The sequence below is a fragment of the Kwoniella pini genome, chromosome 11, assembly GCF_000512605.2.
Source record: "Kwoniella pini CBS 10737 chromosome 11, complete sequence".
Taxonomy (NCBI): Eukaryota; Fungi; Basidiomycota; class Tremellomycetes; order Tremellales; family Cryptococcaceae; genus Kwoniella; species Kwoniella pini.
Window position 1 is genome coordinate 912,270 of NC_091726.1, and position 17,329 is coordinate 929,598.

The 17,329-nt window shown below is 41.9% G+C and overlaps 7 protein-coding genes across 7 annotated transcripts; 3 read left to right on the forward strand and 4 right to left on the reverse strand.

Moving 5' to 3' along the window:
* Nucleotides 1-71: 71 nt before the first annotated feature.
* I206_107685 (uncharacterized protein) lies at nt 72-1,645 on the reverse strand (the record flags this gene model as incomplete). Its single annotated transcript, XM_070203575.1, has 12 exons — nt 72-83; nt 145-253; nt 318-411; nt 479-550; nt 618-658; nt 722-859; nt 923-966; nt 1,037-1,096; nt 1,153-1,317; nt 1,393-1,439; nt 1,500-1,527; nt 1,595-1,645. The coding sequence occupies 12 exons, from the start codon at nt 1,643-1,645 to the stop codon at nt 72-74; spliced, it is 861 nt and encodes a 286-aa protein (XP_070059676.1).
* Nucleotides 1,646-2,141: 496 nt separating this feature from the next.
* I206_107686 (uncharacterized protein) lies at nt 2,142-2,616 on the reverse strand (the record flags this gene model as incomplete). Its single annotated transcript, XM_070203576.1, has 4 exons — nt 2,142-2,165; nt 2,232-2,340; nt 2,415-2,508; nt 2,565-2,616. The coding sequence occupies 4 exons, from the start codon at nt 2,614-2,616 to the stop codon at nt 2,142-2,144; spliced, it is 279 nt and encodes a 92-aa protein (XP_070059677.1).
* Nucleotides 2,617-2,708: 92 nt separating this feature from the next.
* Nucleotides 2,709-3,716, reverse strand: I206_107687 (uncharacterized protein; the record flags this gene model as incomplete). Its single annotated transcript, XM_070203577.1, has 8 exons — nt 2,709-2,736; nt 2,795-2,932; nt 3,002-3,045; nt 3,118-3,180; nt 3,239-3,409; nt 3,466-3,512; nt 3,574-3,601; nt 3,666-3,716. The coding sequence occupies 8 exons, from the start codon at nt 3,714-3,716 to the stop codon at nt 2,709-2,711; spliced, it is 570 nt and encodes a 189-aa protein (XP_070059678.1).
* A 904-nt stretch (nt 3,717-4,620) lies between these two features.
* Nucleotides 4,621-6,711, forward strand: I206_107688 (pre-mRNA-splicing factor PRP46; the record flags this gene model as incomplete). Its single annotated transcript, XM_019157733.1, has 11 exons — nt 4,621-4,772; nt 4,845-5,030; nt 5,101-5,264; nt 5,360-5,466; nt 5,532-5,648; nt 5,718-5,797; nt 5,847-5,901; nt 5,958-6,082; nt 6,142-6,374; nt 6,459-6,556; nt 6,619-6,711. 11 exons carry the CDS (start codon nt 4,621-4,623, stop codon nt 6,709-6,711), a joined length of 1,410 nt encoding a protein of 469 aa, XP_019009373.1.
* A 202-nt stretch (nt 6,712-6,913) lies between these two features.
* Nucleotides 6,914-8,890, reverse strand: I206_107689 (adenylosuccinate lyase; the record flags this gene model as incomplete). The annotated part of the gene is made up of 10 exons (XM_019157734.1): nt 6,914-7,373; nt 7,439-7,554; nt 7,620-7,699; nt 7,758-8,212; nt 8,272-8,301; nt 8,356-8,419; nt 8,481-8,589; nt 8,656-8,709; nt 8,762-8,804; nt 8,862-8,890. 10 exons carry the CDS (start codon nt 8,888-8,890, stop codon nt 6,914-6,916), a joined length of 1,440 nt encoding a protein of 479 aa, XP_019009374.1.
* A 522-nt stretch (nt 8,891-9,412) lies between these two features.
* On the forward strand, nt 9,413-11,248 carry I206_107690 (malate dehydrogenase, NAD-dependent; the record flags this gene model as incomplete). Its single annotated transcript, XM_070203578.1, has 10 exons — nt 9,413-9,443; nt 9,514-9,602; nt 9,739-9,894; nt 10,084-10,232; nt 10,291-10,450; nt 10,519-10,603; nt 10,657-10,692; nt 10,757-10,920; nt 11,021-11,122; nt 11,213-11,248. 10 exons carry the CDS (start codon nt 9,413-9,415, stop codon nt 11,246-11,248), a joined length of 1,008 nt encoding a protein of 335 aa, XP_070059679.1.
* A 2,185-nt stretch (nt 11,249-13,433) lies between these two features.
* I206_107691 (uncharacterized protein) lies at nt 13,434-17,146 on the forward strand (the record flags this gene model as incomplete). Its single annotated transcript, XM_019157736.1, has 13 exons — nt 13,434-13,704; nt 13,763-14,297; nt 14,356-14,484; nt 14,546-14,824; nt 14,881-15,063; nt 15,120-15,197; nt 15,252-15,377; nt 15,437-15,782; nt 15,837-15,938; nt 16,002-16,179; nt 16,242-16,542; nt 16,605-16,653; nt 16,712-17,146. The coding sequence occupies 13 exons, from the start codon at nt 13,434-13,436 to the stop codon at nt 17,144-17,146; spliced, it is 3,012 nt and encodes a 1,003-aa protein (XP_019009376.1).
* Between the last annotated feature and the right edge of the window lie 183 nt (nt 17,147-17,329).

Sequence of the window (17,329 nt, forward strand, 5' to 3'; positions counted from 1 at the left end):
AAACATTCATCCAATTTGTGTTGTATATCATGCATTTGTTCATGTCCAATACAGAAGTCTTCGTCGCTGGCTCATGCAAACACCTGGCACAAGGCTCATCAGCAATGAATGCTATTGGGAATCGAGATGATCGTAAGAACTCACGAGTTTGGCACCACCATCAATTACGATATCGATGCCATTCACATGAGCACCAGCTGGAGTCGCAAGTAAAAGAGCAATACCCGCAAGCTCTTCCCAAGTACCCTCTCGTCTACATCAAATTCAATCAGCTTTTCAAAAAATGATTATATCGCAATCAAGACGGTGATATTTACCCTGCTGGAAAAGATTTAACAAAAGAATCAAGAAACGATACTACTGGTGTATTAGGATCACTTGATCCTGTAGTAGCCTGAGATTTGAAAATCCCTGAATAATTACAACAGTAAGTCACGTCAGACAAAGTTTCTCAATAAATCTTGAGATCCTGTCTTACCTGGAGATAATGAGTTGACTCGAATCTTAAATGGGATCAAATTAGCAGCTAATAATCGTGTTAAATGCGATTCTATCAAATAAATGAAGATCAGCTGAGTAATAAGCCTTGTAAATTGTCTTCATGATTATGAATTCACCTCCTGCTTTAGCACTTCCATAAGCTGGATGAATGATATCTCTGAAGGATGAAAATTGATCAGTAAACACTTTTCTAACACTATGGAAAGGGCTCGGTACTTACGGTTTAGTAATTAATGCAGCTAAAGAAGATATGTTGGTAATAACAGGATCTTTTGATTTTCTCAATAAAGGTAAAAGCGCGATCGATAATTGCCAAGGAGCAGAAATGTAATTTGTAGCCATATCGGTAAAGTCAGAACTAAATTATATGTTAGTATGCAAAGCTTTTGGAGTGAACAATTGAGCTGGAAATATAATTTACGTTTCTATCGAACCGAGTTTTTTCTCTAGCGCATCTAGATCTCCCTGGTTGAACGGATCGACATCAGCCAGTTACTTGGGATATCATTTGTGAGGCATGACTTTTCGAACGAACTTTCTCAGCTTGGATCTTGTAATTTGTTCCTACTCCCGCATTGTTGATCAAATAATCAACCTAGAGCAAAACGATCAGCGATTGAAGTTTACAGTCGATATTGAATCGAATCTTACCTTGTCAACGATTTTAATCAGATGTTCAGAAACTGCGTGGATACCTTCTTTGGTCAGGATATCGCCTTGTAAAGGAATGACTTGACCATCATTTTTGCTTGCAGCAGTGCTGAGCTCGTCTGCTGTATTCTGCAGAGTCTCAAGTCTTCTTCCAATGATGTATACCTGAAGTATTGTTGAGTATGTTAACGAAAATCGTTACCTTGAATAACTCAATCTGATTGATTTGCATTAACATACTTTGGCACCATTAATAGCCAACGCAGTAGTGATAGCTCGTCCAATACCTGATGTGGAATGTGAAATCAGATACAATATGATGAGACATTATAAAGTCAGTAACTCACCTGTACCTCCTCCAGTTACCACAACTACCTATGATCCGCGAGTCTAGTCAGCTGAAGCATAATTATGTATTCAGGAACATAAAATATGGACAAACCTTTCCTTTGACTGAGAATAAGTTGGTAACCTCGAATGATGAGTATGACATGATACAATTCAAAAATTCGTGGCGGGGTAAAGCAAAATTGTTTACTAGGATTCAACTTAAAAGGCGAAAAGTGTATTATATGACCGGTCCACAGTACGATGAATATTGTAGACTGTAAGATGATTTCTGTGTATATATTTGAGCACTGGTTGTCATGGATGCAATCTTTCTATCGTATTACTTATGTTTAGCTTTCGGAAATTGAAGACCATCGGGCTCTTGCATATGATTACGCGATGTAGGAATGAGATGATTATCAAGGCACTCACTGTACGTAAATAGCTTATTCAGCTTTCTCATTATCAAGCGGTCTCCGTAAAGATATCCTTTCGTCCGCATTCATTGTTCCCCTTGTGCAAGCTCCAGCATACATAGAGCTACAAAACATGAATATATGCATATCACAATTGATCTATGTACGTTAACGATCACATTGAAAGTTCAAACCTCCACTATAATTGGTAATCTCTGTTCAGCACAGCATCCAATTTGTGCATTAAATGTCCTTGGCGGATGATAGCTAATCATTAAGTGTCAGTCTGCAGGGTAACGTTGGAGATTTTGAAACGAATCTTGAAAAACTTACAAGTCTCCATCCTCCATCGATAATAATGGTAGCTGCATTGATATAAGATCCGGCAGGCGAAGATAACATCAAAGCAGTACCCGCAATTTCTTCCCACAAACCTTCTCGACTGAAGTTGTTGCATTCGTCAGCTAGGAGTGACCGAACAGAGAGACGACGTGTCAAGCTAATTACTCAGCTTACCCTTTTGGAATGTTTTTGATTTGGTCTTGACCAAGAGGTACGAGGGGAGCATCTCGATCGCTTGTTCCAGTTGTAAGTTGGGATTTAAAAAGACCTACTTTCAAGCTTCAGTGATGAAATATCACGTTGCTATAGGCAAATCAGACTAACCCGGTGCAATCGAGTTGACTCGAATGTTGAATGGCAGAAGACCGGCAGCCATCAGTTCAGTAAGATGGGTCTCTGCAACAAAGATGAAACGTGAATTCGGAAATACACTCAACAAATGATACTGTACTTACCGGCAGCCTTTGATTAAGCATAAGCGTATTCGCATACGGCCCTACAACAGGACAATCAGTCTACATAGCTCGCAAGCGAATGAACGATCAGGAGTTTACCTGTTCAAGAAGTAAGCAGCGAGAGAAGTGATGTTGGTAACACATGCGTCCTTTGACTTTTTGAACAGCGGAATGAACTTGACTGCAAGTAAGTATGGTCCTGCCACATGGATAGCAGTCATATTGGCAAAGTCGAGGCTATGATAAAGGTTAAAATCAACACCTGTATTTGCCTTTGCATGAAGGGTTTATGGTAAGCGAACCCACTCTTCGATAGACCAAAGCATCTTTTCGAGTCCTTCATGATCGTGCTATAGATCCGGGTGTATATTGCATCAATCCACAGTAACTCAAGTATAGTTGGTAGGAGACGCTTAACACACATTGCCATTGGAAGAGACTCTCCAACCACCTGAATAACCAGCATTATTCACCAGGTAATCGAGCTGTAAGAGGGCGCATAAATTAATTAGATGCTGAAACTGTGACATAATTGCTACATACCCTGTCTGTGAGTTTCGATACCTTCTCATATACGTTGACAACCCCTTGCTTGGTTCCAACATCGCCTTCGAGAGCGATACATTCACCACTCAATCCACTTTCTTTAGCCGCGATGTTAATCTCTTTTGCAGAATCTTCAACTATGTTCAATCTCCTTCCGATCACGAAGACCTGTTTTTGTTAATGTTAGTATTCGAATGGATGATTATCAAAAGATGGAGACTCGCTTTAGCCCCGTTAATTGCGAGAGCAGTTGCAATTCCTTTACCAAGACCTATGTTATCGATTCTTCAGTTCGGAAGTTATCTAGTCGAGTATTCGTATCTCAAACTCACCAGTACCTCCTCCTGTAACGACGCAGATCTGAATGATCTCGCATGTTAGAAATTCTCGAGACTTCTAGCGCTGTGAATGAGCGGTGACTCACTTTACCTTGTACCCCGAAGAGGTTATTAATATTGAATGATTGCAATGACATGTGAGTATTGGTCTCTGATTTTGGTTTTCTTCGTCAGTATAATGAGCAAGAATAGTTCAAATGTTTAGGATCAGTAATTAAAGGAGCCAAGTCAATTCAGCATTGAGGTATGATGTTCATATATATGTCTGCATCCTCTTATCTAGCATCAAGTTGAGCAGAAGGGAAGGAAAAGCGGTATCGAGCCGGATGAGCCACTTGATGTCCGGCATCGTAGCGATCAAAGCAGAAGTGGGGACATTGATCTAAATGGTTATCAAGCCTGTCATTGTATATTGAGGCTTTTTGTATCCTGGTGATTCAGCGACCAAAGGGCCTAAGATCGTAATCTCCACGACCATGGTAGCTTAGTGCTATACTTATAGAAGCGTGACTAAGGGTGCTCAGCGTCAAGTTGAAAATCTCTGGGGTGCCGAGCGAGTTCTGTCTCCGACTTCAAATAATGAGTCATCGAAAAGAGCACTAGACTGTCATAGCGTAGTCCGGTTCCAGACAAAGGAGGGTTAGAGGTCGAGGCGCATATGAGCGACTATATCTCCGGTTCTCATGATCCTGTGCTGAGCGAAAACAGACGATGAAAGTCGGAAGTATCGACACGACCCCAACGCCAATGTTTCGTCAATTTCTGGATTACTAGCTATCCAAACTGTGATTTGGATTTTGGGGAATGCACATCTGCTGTCATTAATCGAGATTTGCCTCGGTGATCATAATGCACTTGAACCCACCATACTGGTCAGCTAAAGTGAGGGTGTCATTTGAGTTTCAATGAATTTGATTCCGTCGTCATGATCTCGTCCTCACTTTCATTTCGGCAAGTTAATGAGATAACTAAATAATCCTTACATTAGACACTTTGACAGTCGTCATTGAGTACTTACATCAGTCAATCAGAACCTACAGAATGTCTACTTCAGTCATCCCGCCCACTGATGGTACTGCTGGTCCATCGAATGGATTACCTCCTTTGGCTGATCTAGTTCGAAGAAGTACGAAGAGGACGAGGATAGTATATGGTGTGGAAGGGAATTCTATAGATGATGGATTAGCAAAAGCGTGAGTATCGCATTTGTGCGCATTTCATCTCACTTGTTCCCCGCAATGTGCTGATGAGTATCATCATCTTAGGAACAAGATAAAGCTTGCGTCGAAACTCGCAGCAGAATACAGAGATGTACAAACCCTTCCTCCTATATTAGCAAGTCAACAAGGACCTGCAGGACCCAAAAGACCTGCTGCTTCTGCCAATGGTCCATCGGCACCAGGACCACAAGCGGGACAGAAGCTGATAGGAGGGCCGGAAGATAGTCAATCGTGAGTTTTGCCAAGTCTGTTATATCACGCAGATAATGGAGAATTGACCTAAAATACTTGCCGTTTTCAGATCTTCAAACGGTTCGATACCCGCTGCCGAACCTAGATCTTTGGTAAAATTCAGACACCAACAAGGGTTCGCTGCTGAAGGTGGTCAAGCTTCGTCAAGATTATCGCAGGCTTTAATGAGAAAGAAGGAAGCTAGAGAAGTCAAACCGGAATATCATCCTCAATGTAAGTTCGGGGTTCAGACTCTTTTCAAATTTCTTGAATTGCTCGACGGAGTATGCATCTGCACCACAAGCTGATCTACCTGTCATTATTAAAAGGGAAACTCACAAGAGTGATTTCGGGTCATATGGGTTGGGTAAGAGCGGTAGCTGTGGACCCGGGGAATCAATGGTTTGCAACCGGTGCAGGTGATCGAGTAGTGAAGGTCAGTTCAGCTCATTTAGCAGCATTTATTGCCTCATAATCAGACTGACAAACTGTTTTCCACAGATCTGGGATTTGGCAAGTGGAGAATTGAAACTATCTTTGACTGGTCATATTTCGACAGTTCGAGGGTTGGCGGTGTCAGATAGGCATCCTTATCTTTTCTCGTGTGCCGAGGATAAGGTAAGCTTAACATCAAGCGATGCTTCATCTCGCGCAATCAAGCTTACATTCGCTTTCATACTGCTGTAGATGGTCAAATGTTGGGATTTGGAAACGAATAAAGTGATCAGACATTATCATGGTCATTTCTCTGGTGTTTATTCCTTATCGTGAGTTGACACCATCATAAGTTGAGCATGTGACTGATGATGTCCTCAGTGTTCATCCCACGCTCGATGTGCTCGTTACTGCTGGTCGAGATGCGAGTGTTCGAGTGAGTCGTCTCGTCGTATTGGTGTTTTAATGTTCAAGCTGATATCAGTCTTTCAGGTCTGGGATATGCGAAGTCGAGCCAACATCTTTACCCTGACTGGACACACAAGTACGGTTGCAGATGTAAAAACACAAGATTCAGATCCCCAAATCATTTCAGGAAGTATGGATTCTACAGTTCGGTAAGTTTTGCTCGTTCGAAACCGATTGTCAAGTAGATTAAAGCTGATAGCAAATGTAGATTATGGGATTTGGCAGCTGGAAAGTGTATGACAACTTTAACGCATCACAAGAAATCAGTCAGAGCATTAGCTATCCATCCTACCGAATATTCATTCGCATCTGCAAGTTCGGGTGGTAATAATATCAAGAAATGGAAATGTCCTGAAGGAACTTTTGTCCATAACTTTGTGGGACACGAAGCTATCATAAATACTATGAGTGTCAACTCGGAAGGTGTATTGTTCTCTGGTGGTGAGTTTGTTATTCTTACCATTCCAGATAATATACTCCAACTAGCTGGATTTGAAGCTAATCTTGGAGTTTGAATTCAATCAGCCGATAATGGTTCATTGACTTTATGGGATTACAAAACTGGATTACCATTCCAACACCTCAAAGATATTCCTCAACCTGGTTCTCTGGATGCTGAAGCTGTAAGTACAATTAGCTTAGTAAATCACAGAATACTCCCAAGCTGACATCTTCGTGCGAACAGGGTGTATTCTGTTCTACTTTCGATAAGACCGGTACGAGGTTGATCACTGGTGGTGCGGATAAGACTATCAAGGTGTACTCTGAGCAAGCGTAGATCGGGTCAATATGATAGAATTTATCCTGAATGCATTGTAACGATATAAGATAGAAGAGCAGAGCTGATAAGCAGTCGGCAGCGGTAATCATTTCAGACGCTATTTTTTCCCGAATGATACAATGCATATGCATAAGTTGAAAAAATATCAATCTATAAATTAAAAGCCAATCTACCTCTTTCCTTTGTTAAACTAACTAGGTTATACAGATAATTCAGCAGTTTTAACATTCTTTAAACTATCTTGATATTTTTCTAAAGCAGGTTTAACCCAATCTTTAACGAAACCATCAACTTGTTCTGGAGCTCTACCTACAAAAGTAGTTGGATCTAATAATTCACTTAATTGATTCCAAATAGGTTTGAAATATTGTTCATTTTTGATTCTATCAATTAAATCATTTTCACCACCTTGTTCTTTAACTACTGAACCTGCTTGATGTGATAAAACTCTAATTTTCTCATGACATTCTTGTCTATCTCCACCTGATTTTACAATTGCCATAATTATATTTTCAGTTGCCATAAAAGGTAATTCTTGTGAAATTCTTCTTTCAATTACTTTTGGATAAACTACTAAACCTTCTGAAATGTTTTGTAATGTAGTTAAAAGTATATCTGCTGTTAAAAATGCTTCTGGAATTGTTACTCTTCTATTTGCACTGTTGATAAAAGTTTTTTTAATCAGCATTATTGTTACGATATATGAACGAAAAATATGAATTACCTGTCATCTAATGTTCTTTCTAACCATTGGACAGAAGATGTCATCAAGGTGTTCTGGTAAATTGCCATTAGGTGTCGAGCGAGGGAACAAGCTCTTTCACATCTCATGGGATTTCGCTGATCGATGAGGATAATGTCAACTGCACGCAAGCTTTCAAAAGATAGTTCAATCGGCAGCTCACCTTGTAAGCCATAGCTGAGGATCCAATTTGATCTTTTTCGAAAGGTTCTTCAATTTCCTTGAGGTTGGCAAGAAGACGGACTAATCATTTCATATCATCAGTAATTTGCGGGGCGAATACGAAGCCTGCACAACTCACTATCAGTAGCGATTTTGTGAACTGTTGCACCGAAACTCGACATAGGTCCAAGAACGTCCGCATCAATCTTACGAGAATAAGTTTGACCAGTAACAGGATAAGCGTAAGGGAAACCAAACAATTCGGTAACTCGTTTATCGAGAGCTTCGACTTTACCATGGTCTCCATTGAAAAGAGTCAGGAAAGAAGCTTGGGTACCAGTTGTACCTTTTACACCTCTAAAACCTAAATCATTTCTAGCTCTTTCTAAATTTCTTAAATCCCATAATAATTCTTGAATCCATAAAGTAGCTCTTTTTCCAACTGTAGTTAATTGAGCAGGTTGGAAATGTGTGAATCCTAAAGTAGGTAAATCTCTGTATTTCTCAGCGAATGAGGAGAATCTGGAAATGACAACAGCTAATTTAGGTAAAAGGATATCAAGACCTTCTCTAAGGAAGATTAAATCTGCGTTGCTGAGGTTAGGGGTTCTGTCAGCTGTCTACAAAACATATCGTCGACACAGCTGACTTACTCTGTGACGTAACATGAAGTAGCACCCAAACTTTGAGGGTCATTAGCCCGCACTCCGTTGCTGCAAGTTACTTTGCTAACTCACTGGATGATACCGGCAGCCTCAGGTGCAACGGTACCGAAAGTATGAACGTGGGCCATAACATCGTCTAAAATGCTCATCCGGTAAGCTATACTGGAACTCGACTTGGGCGTTGGGAGCTGACTCACGTCTTCGCTTCTTCTCCTCTTCGGCGGCGACCTTCATTTGAGCCTCATCAAGATCCAAGTTGGCCTTCATTTGCTCAATAGCTTTGTCGCTGATTTCCAAACCGAGTTCCTATGTATGTTCACTGCTGTCAGCTGATTATCTCGTCACAAGTGGGAGGGTGTATCGGGAGCTGACCTTTTCAGCAATGGCAAGGTTGAGCCATAGCTTCCTCCAGGTACCGAACCGGGTCTGTCACAACATGTCAGCTCCGTTTGCACAAACCATTGGACAATTAGCTTACACCTGAAGAGAAAAGCTTGGACATCTCTTTGGATGCATATCGCCTATATTCGTTCGAGCATAAGCTAGACAGTAGAGTAGGCGTCTGTCGAAGAGCTTACGAAGAAAGAGGGGTTTGATAACTGTCCATCTTGAGTCGATCCACCTTTATTATTGTATGGATTTATCTCTGATAGATAAACTCGTTTACATGTATTTTAACTTTTTATTGAAATTGAAAAACACCCTATCGGCGGTTCCGACATGGATTATCATTGATATATTTAATCCCGTTGGTGAGCCAAGAAGAGAGAGAGATATGACGTGTAACTCGGCTTTACTGACCCCCGGTTATATTGATTTGGGGATCGCGTTTGACAGGCTAATTTCGAATAATGGACCGGTTATTAAGGGATTGATTTCGAATAATAACATAGAGACATAGAGATCATCATGGAGACTCCGCGATCACCATACATAATAGTATAGTACCTTCCCATATCACATAATTACTATTCCCCTCATCCCTTCACATCGGCTTTTCTTTTTCTCCATTCAATCCTTCTCTTTCATACCCTTAACTTTCAGTAAGTATTCATCAGGTAGTCTTTCTCCATCACTTGACTCACCAACCCGCTAACGACTTAACAGTATATATAAATAACTCATCAAAATGGTCAAAGCTGTAGTCTGTGGTGCCGCCGGTCAGTCATTCAACGTGTATATATAAATATACCCTTACAGTCTATCATGCTGATTGTAATTCATATATAGGTGGTATCGGTCAACCTCTCTCCCTTCTTCTCAAGCTCAACCCCATCATCACTGAGCTCGCTCTTTACGATGTCGTTAACGCTGTTGGTGTGAGTACAATTTTCTCCTCCCATTATATCCGCTTGACTCAGCTCCTTTGTCCTGTGTCGAAGCCCACCCTGACTGGTGACTTCTAGACTCGTCACTTATGATGCATGAGACGCTTACGACGATCGCAATGTCCAGGTCGCTGCCGATCTCTCCCACATCCCTACTCCTGCTCAAGTAACAGGTTACCTTTCACCAGATAACGGAGCTGAAAAGGCTCTTAAAGGTGCCGATATTGTCGTTATCCCTGCCGGTGTACCCAGAAAGCCAGGTATGACCAGAGATGATCTTTTCGTGAGTGTGCCTCCTTGTCACCTCGATATTCCCTGTTCATACAACAAGAGAAAGTGCTGATTCAAGTGTCATCGGACTACTTTTCCGCTCTCCGTAATATTTAAACCTGACAGAAAGTGAGTTCATCTCGTCAGCTCAGTCACTGAGCGCCGCGCACTATACCGTATAGACATTGACGAAAATGATCAGGTCAATGCTGGTATTTGTGCTACCCTCGCTCAAGCTATTGCCAACGCTGCTCCCAAAGCCTTCATTTTGGTCATTTCCAACCCTGTCAACTCCACAGTCCCAGTCTTTGCTGAGACCCTCAAGAAGGCCGGTGTATTTGATCCCAAGAAGTAAGCAGCTGTTGTGCTCAAGATATCGTAGCTAAAAGCTGATATAATCTGACCTCAGACTTTTGGGTGTCTCTCATCTCGATGTCATCCGAGCTTCCACTTTCGTAGCTTCAGTTCTCGGTAAGCCCACTGAGGCCAAAGAATACACTATCCCCGTTGTTGGTGGTCACTCCGGTGCTACCATCTTACCATTACTATCTCAAACCAAGCCTGCCATCGTGAGTCCATCTTGCCTCTGCAGGCCGCAAGCTGTTGCCCTAGCTGACTTATGGGTATTCAAAAATAGCCCGACATCTTGGCCGATAAGGAGAAGAGAGATGCCTTGGTAAACCGAATTCAATTCGGTGGTGACGAAGTAGTCAAGGCCAAGGGTTAGTCAAGACTTGCCCAGATACAAGCAGAGTTAAGCTAATGAATACTGCAGATGGAGCTGGTTCCGCCACTCTCTCCATGGCTCAAGGTGAGTCGGCTGGACGTATGACTCACGTATTCGCTTGACAGCTGACTTAAAAAACCTCCCACAGCCGGTGCTGAATTCGCCAACTATGTTATCGATGCTGCTTTCGGTGGAAAGAAGGGCAAGATCGTTCAAGCTTACATTAACCTTTCCGCTGATGCGGGAGGTGATGCTATCAAGAAGGAGATTGGAGCCGATTTGGATTACTTCTCTGTAAACATCGAGCTTGGAGTGAGTCAAGATGTGCAGCTTGCTGGGGTCAAGCCTGGACCTTGTCTCGAATGAAGATCATTCGAATTGAGCGTTAACTAACGCTCATATGTTTCCCTAGCCCTCCGGTGTCGAGAAGATCCTGCCTATCGGCGAACTTGATGACGTTGAGAAAGGTCTCCTCGAAGCTGCAGTCAAAGAGCTCGGCCCATCTATTGAAAAGGTGAGTTGACATTGTTCCTCTGAGCCTCACCTTGCTCTGCTCTGAAAGCCCCAAGGGTTGCCAAGTTGACATATTTTGCTTTCATATCAGGGTAACACTTTCCAACCAGCTCCCCCTAAGCTTTAGCTGAAAGAATAGAATGAAGTATGGATGGCAAACGAGACATGAACAAGTAGAGAAATACAATGAAACTAAGAAAATGATTAGTCATAGCTATCTCACCCTGTATGAAGTCGAATCGAGATATCCGCTGAGAACATTCCACTCCATGAATGTCTTCGGTGATTTTCAATGCCAAAGGTCGAGATTCACTCAATAAGCGAGCCGAACAAGCGTTATTATCATCAGAAAATATCAGTTCTTAAGGCGGTGGATCTTTTCTGAGGCCGTTGACTGAGCCTGGGCTTTTTAAGCAGTGAGCAAGACGAAACGTCTAAGGGGTAGATAATTTTTTTGAGAATAAACTGAACAACGGAGATGGCTTTTTGTTACTCGTTTCAGCCAGTACCTTTTCACCGCTCGCCTTCGCCGCAAATCTACCTTTTGTTGACATTGCATTCTATCTCACCGAGCTTGTTCAGCAATAGATAAGCAGCTGAACCGAAAAGATACGCTATTGAAACTCCGAAAGACGATGTATAGTTCTGGATCGTGGCGTTGAGGCGGTGGGGGAAAAGATTTGATAGTGGCACCCTTAATTTGATTGTACCTTTTTTAAGTTTACTAACGCATTGACCACTTTGTGTATCTTGTAAAAGACGTCACTCTTAGATCAGACTAAATTACGCTTGGACCTCAATTGACAGCGGAAAGTCAAAATTGGGGCAGATCATTCCCCTCATCTATTTGAAGATTAAAGGAAAGAGTATCGATTCTTCTCTTTCCACGGGATAGAGTAAGTTGGATCAACCCTGTATGGCAAGTTATAGTACATCCACTTGCGACTTCATAATATTGAGAAGAATTCACTACTGCATTTTCGTATCATTTTTACGCATATGCCGCGCGGATCATACTTGTACCTTGAACTAAAATGTCACAACGGAAAAGGGTTGCTTGTGACAATCAAGAGAAAAGGGGGAAATATACCAACGTGAGGTGAAATGACGCTTTGATCAATTCAGGTGAATAGTCTGTTCTTATCATACGGAATAATAACTCATTCTCAAGACAAATTGAGCTAATTCTACCTTCATACCACGTTGTTGATTAGAAAGGTGACCGGAAGGACCCAGATAACCGGAAAAGGTAAGATAATGAATGACGATCATAGCTTGTCAGAATTTGGACCTGATAAATCATCTTGATTAGGAACCATTTCAATCCTGATACTCTTACTCCGTTGGAATATATCTCCTTAGTACCATGCACAGATCATCTCTTTCACCCTAAGTAAGGATGTTTTGATCTCTTGTCATATATTGACATTGTTAATATCTCGAGAGAATACAATTAATCATTCTAAAATTTACGATATCAATTTCGATATTTATCTTTTCAATTGACAATTTGTTATTCTTCTTTTCTCTAACTTTAGTCTTTCTTTCATTTCTCTTTGGTCCTGGTAACTAGAAATTATTGAAAAATAAGCAATATAAGCTTAATTGGTACTTGTTCTTTCCTCTTTTTCTTGTCGTCAAGTTCCAACTCTCAGATCAAAATACACGAAACACATCATATACGCCGAGCGTAAGTATTGTAACTCAGTAACGACTCAATCATCTCCGAACAACCAGATAAAATTGTTATCAGACATTTAACGAAACAAAATCATTTGATAAAGAGGTTTCATATTCACTACTTCTCAAATCTTCTGAGCTTATCGTAAGTCGAGATGTACTTTCTGCACATGTTTCATCTTATGATAGTCCGTTAATCATAGGACTCGTACCTTCTGGGTATTTTCTTACAAATATGAATACACATCCATGGCGTATTCTCTCCCCTTCCAAGAATGATCATCACCATGCGCTCCGCATATTCTGGACTTTTTACCGTACCTCTCCTTGATTCATGATATCATATCCGATGTATGAGAAGTAAGCTAAATTATATTCATTGTCCCTCATAGTAGTCTTATTGGTGGTACCCAATTCTTGAACTACTCTCAAATACAAAAAACTTCTTCGACAAAGTATCTACAAAACCACAATTACCATTGCATGTCCCCGCCGCAGCAACAACAGATTTTCCTTGACAGGCTCTAGGTAACTCTTTCCGATCGAACCTCTATTGCCTTTCGAATCAGACCGATCAAAAGTCCTGTCCAAGATACCACCCACGACTATCTTGATAGACTTTTCCCGACAAAATGGCTGATTCAATCGACTTTGGCTTTACATACCCCTCAAATTTATCCTCTTCACCGAAGAATCATGGTTCATCTTCCGATGTCTTGCTTCAACATCATGGTCTAGGACTCACAGACTTTCAACTCGATAGCTTCAATCTTTCCAATTCACCTGAGCACCCTCAAGGCCAAGATGGTAGACCCAACGCATGGGCCCCGGTTGATATCTTCAATGGCGGGTTCAACGCTATGAATCTTGATACAAGTCCTGTGGACATTTCAAATAGTTTTGGTGAGACTTCCACTCCAGCCATGCCGATTATTCAATATGCTGACGGTTTGTGGTATAGAAGCATTCAATACAGTCACACCCTCTTTTACTCCAATCATGGACTATACTCCTTTGCAGTCATTCCAAACTACTCCTCACATGCTTTCTCATGCTTCATCCTGCTCTTCATTGGCTTCGATTTCTTCTTCCATCTCCCAGCAGCACGATGATGGTCGCCTACTTGTTCAAACTTTTCCAACTGAAATGTCTACTAGCGATTATATTCCTATCGAACATTCAGGGGTACCAACTTCTACGATCCCTTCGATTCCCCCTTTCGACGAAAAGCTATTTACAAATCAGCCTCTACCTATGATGGACATGTCAATGCATTCGTTGCACCAATCGAACGACCAATCTCTCATGTTTGGCAATAATCAAGGTATACAACCCACCGAACTCTTCCAACAACAACCTCCTAGACTCGCCATCCGAACCCAGAATCTACCGGATATGGGTTCGATGAACACCGGTCTGGGTAAGATGAATAGGGAAAGAAGCTCAAGCCGAAGTACTCCGTATAATAGGTATAGGTCTGACAGCGTTTCCGTTAAGTGAGCTTCCTTCTCTCTTTCTACCGGGATCAGCTGATTTTAAGAGCGCCGAAATCAGATCTGAAGCAGATGATGAGATCGCTACAATGCTCAGCGCTTCAACTACTTACAGTAACGCCCCTTGGTCTGCAATTGCTACCTTTCCTGCCAATGGAGGCATCGGTAAAAATACCCTTCATCATCGAAGGTGAGCTAATAGTCTTATGCGCTTACGAAGCATTCATTCATTACATGACGATCTTTGATAGGACTAGCTCCAATATGTCGTTCAACACCCCTACCAACGCTTCTCCGATCCGCCCAATGCTCTCTAGGAACCGAAGGAGCACCTCTTTTATCCTTGCCAAACAATCATCTCATTCAGATTTCCAAACGCAATTGCAAAGTATCGGCATCACTTTATCTGGGTCAGCTTTGGAGAGACAAGAGACTGTTCGTAAAGATTTGATTGAAAAATCGGTCGAGATACGAAGAATCGCAAGTCAGATTCAGCAAGACAAAGCGAGAAATTTATGGGTCCGAAGATGGTGAGCTTTGGTGGATTGAGATTGGTCAAAATCAGCTGACGAGCTCTTATGTATAGGTTGATGCTAAGCTACTGCCAAGCTCCCGGCAGAACGGTTCCTCGTCAGGGTCTATATCACTCTTATACCGTTTCCTGCGATGAGTATGGCTTGAAACCTATTAATTCGGCATCATTCGGTAAAGCCGTAAGAGCCGCTTTTCCCGGCATCAAGACTAGGCGACTAGGAGTGAGGGGAAATAGGTAAGCTACATACAAACGACTGCAAGGGGAATGCGAGCTTAAAGTATTCTTTACAGCAAATATCACTACGTCTCAATTCAACCTGCAATTAAAATCGAAGCTGAACGATTAAACGGATATGGCGATTCCAGCGGGTGAGCTGATTCTAGGATCCTGATCATTCCACCATAAGCTGACTGTTTGCACAGGGCCTGGCATGTCATCCCGGAGGACGGGTCCATGGACTTCCGAGCTGAGTCTCAGGAGATCGACGAAGATATGGATGAGGAAGACCTGGAGGACAGTGAGGAGGAAGACGACCCATTCTCTACCTCGTGAGAGAGCGTCCATTCGCATTTTCGATTCCCCAAACTGACAGATTGAGCCCAACCAGTACGATCAAGAGGTCACCCTCTTCATACGATTTGAGACAATTTACCCGAGCTACCAGTGGAAACAGGTCCAGAGCGACTTCAATCAACGACTCGTTCTCGATACGCCCAAGGTTTCCTCGGAGGCATACTACTGCGGCTTTGAGTGGTAGTTTGATTCCGCAACGAGTGCCCAAAATGTCCTCACCGACACCCGTCTACAACCTTCCAGGATTTCCCACTATAGCTGATGCGGGACATCTGGCTGGTGATCAGTCCTTACAAGATTTTTGGAATTCTTTCTGCCATCACCAAGAAATTCTTATGGACAGTATGAGGTGCACGCAACTCGATCAATACGAGCTGAATGTGAGCTGAACTGCATCCACATAATCGTCAGGAAAGCTCATTCCTGTCATACAGTGCCGGACTTTCTGGGCTGGCTTGTCCCATCGAAGCTATCAGATCACGTCGCAATCTAAAGTATCGAGCATGATTTCAGATGCTATGGCTGTGACTTATGATGTAAGCCGGAAACTCGGGCAACTCCATATGACAGACTAGAACGCTGATATGTTATCGTAATAGAACATGATCGGTATCCTGCTTAGCAAGCTCGGCAACAATTTGAACATGACTTCCCAGAATGCTCTTCGGGCTCTAGCCGAAAGCTTGGAAATCGTTATGGAAGAATCCTTGGCCCCCTTTTCTGCGGAATTTAAGGAAGCCAAGATTGAATTAGCTGTTCGTTCCGCTCATCTCTTTGGTGAGTCATCCAGGCAGCTTTGCAAATCCTCGATCCAACAAAAAGCTCACGATGAATAACAGCTCGATTTCTGGACTTACGCCAAATAACTTTCGCTCTTGAACCTATACTTTCTGACCCGACTCAGACAAGGGGAATGATTGCTGCATGGAACGGGCTGGACATCCGATCAGTATCGGACCAATGTGCCTTATCTTGTTCATGCGAGCAAGACGTACTCGAGCAAGTGCTGGCTGACTTTGGTCAATGGCTCACCGAAAGTCAAATGCCACAAAACAGAAATAAGGGCGTTGAGAGGCTTTCAGGATGGATCGATAGAGTTCTAATTCAGGTGCTGGCTATCCCAGGTATCACAATGAGAGCGTGAGTTGAATATGCTTACCTTTGTGCAATTGGTATATGCCAGACTGATAAAGTCGTGTTAGAATTGTTTGCAGAGTCGGTTTCATCACTTCTCAGATTATGAGGGATTTTGTAGGTTATCAGCTGGACGGTCATCCATTGAGTCAAAGCTGATTAACTCGCTTCAAAGACACTCAAGTCGGAAAAGTCATTTGGTCTATTTCAATTGCTGAAGACTTTCATTGATGATTACGTATCAATAACTTCTCTCAGACAAACTGCTTTGTCCTCACAATCAGTTGAACCAAGATTAGAAAATCTTTCTACAGATTTTACACCTCAGCATTCTAATCGATCTTCGTTATCATCAATGAACGTATTTATCCCTTCACCAAATGGTTTGACTTCCTCTACCAGTTCTTTAAATGATTTATCAACTGCAGGACCAAGTTTCATGGCTGATATTACGAACGATAATTTTAACAGTGGTCAAGCTCAATATCTATCAATACCAATGGAAGGTATTGAAAATGGAGATAATATGATAACTCCTAGACCATTTGAAAAAAATGATTATTCTGAAAATATAGAATCTAATCTCAATTTAACTCCATATTCCTCTTAAATATCTTGGAAATGACACAAGAGAAATGCTCGGAAAATTCTGATGATTTTTGTAACTTGGCTATAGAGAGATTCGGTATGTTTATAGATAGGTTAAAACAAAACACCTTTACATCTACAGGAAAGGCAATCTATACATATTTCGTTTGGTGATTCTTTTTGTGGACTTTATCCTTATTTCGGT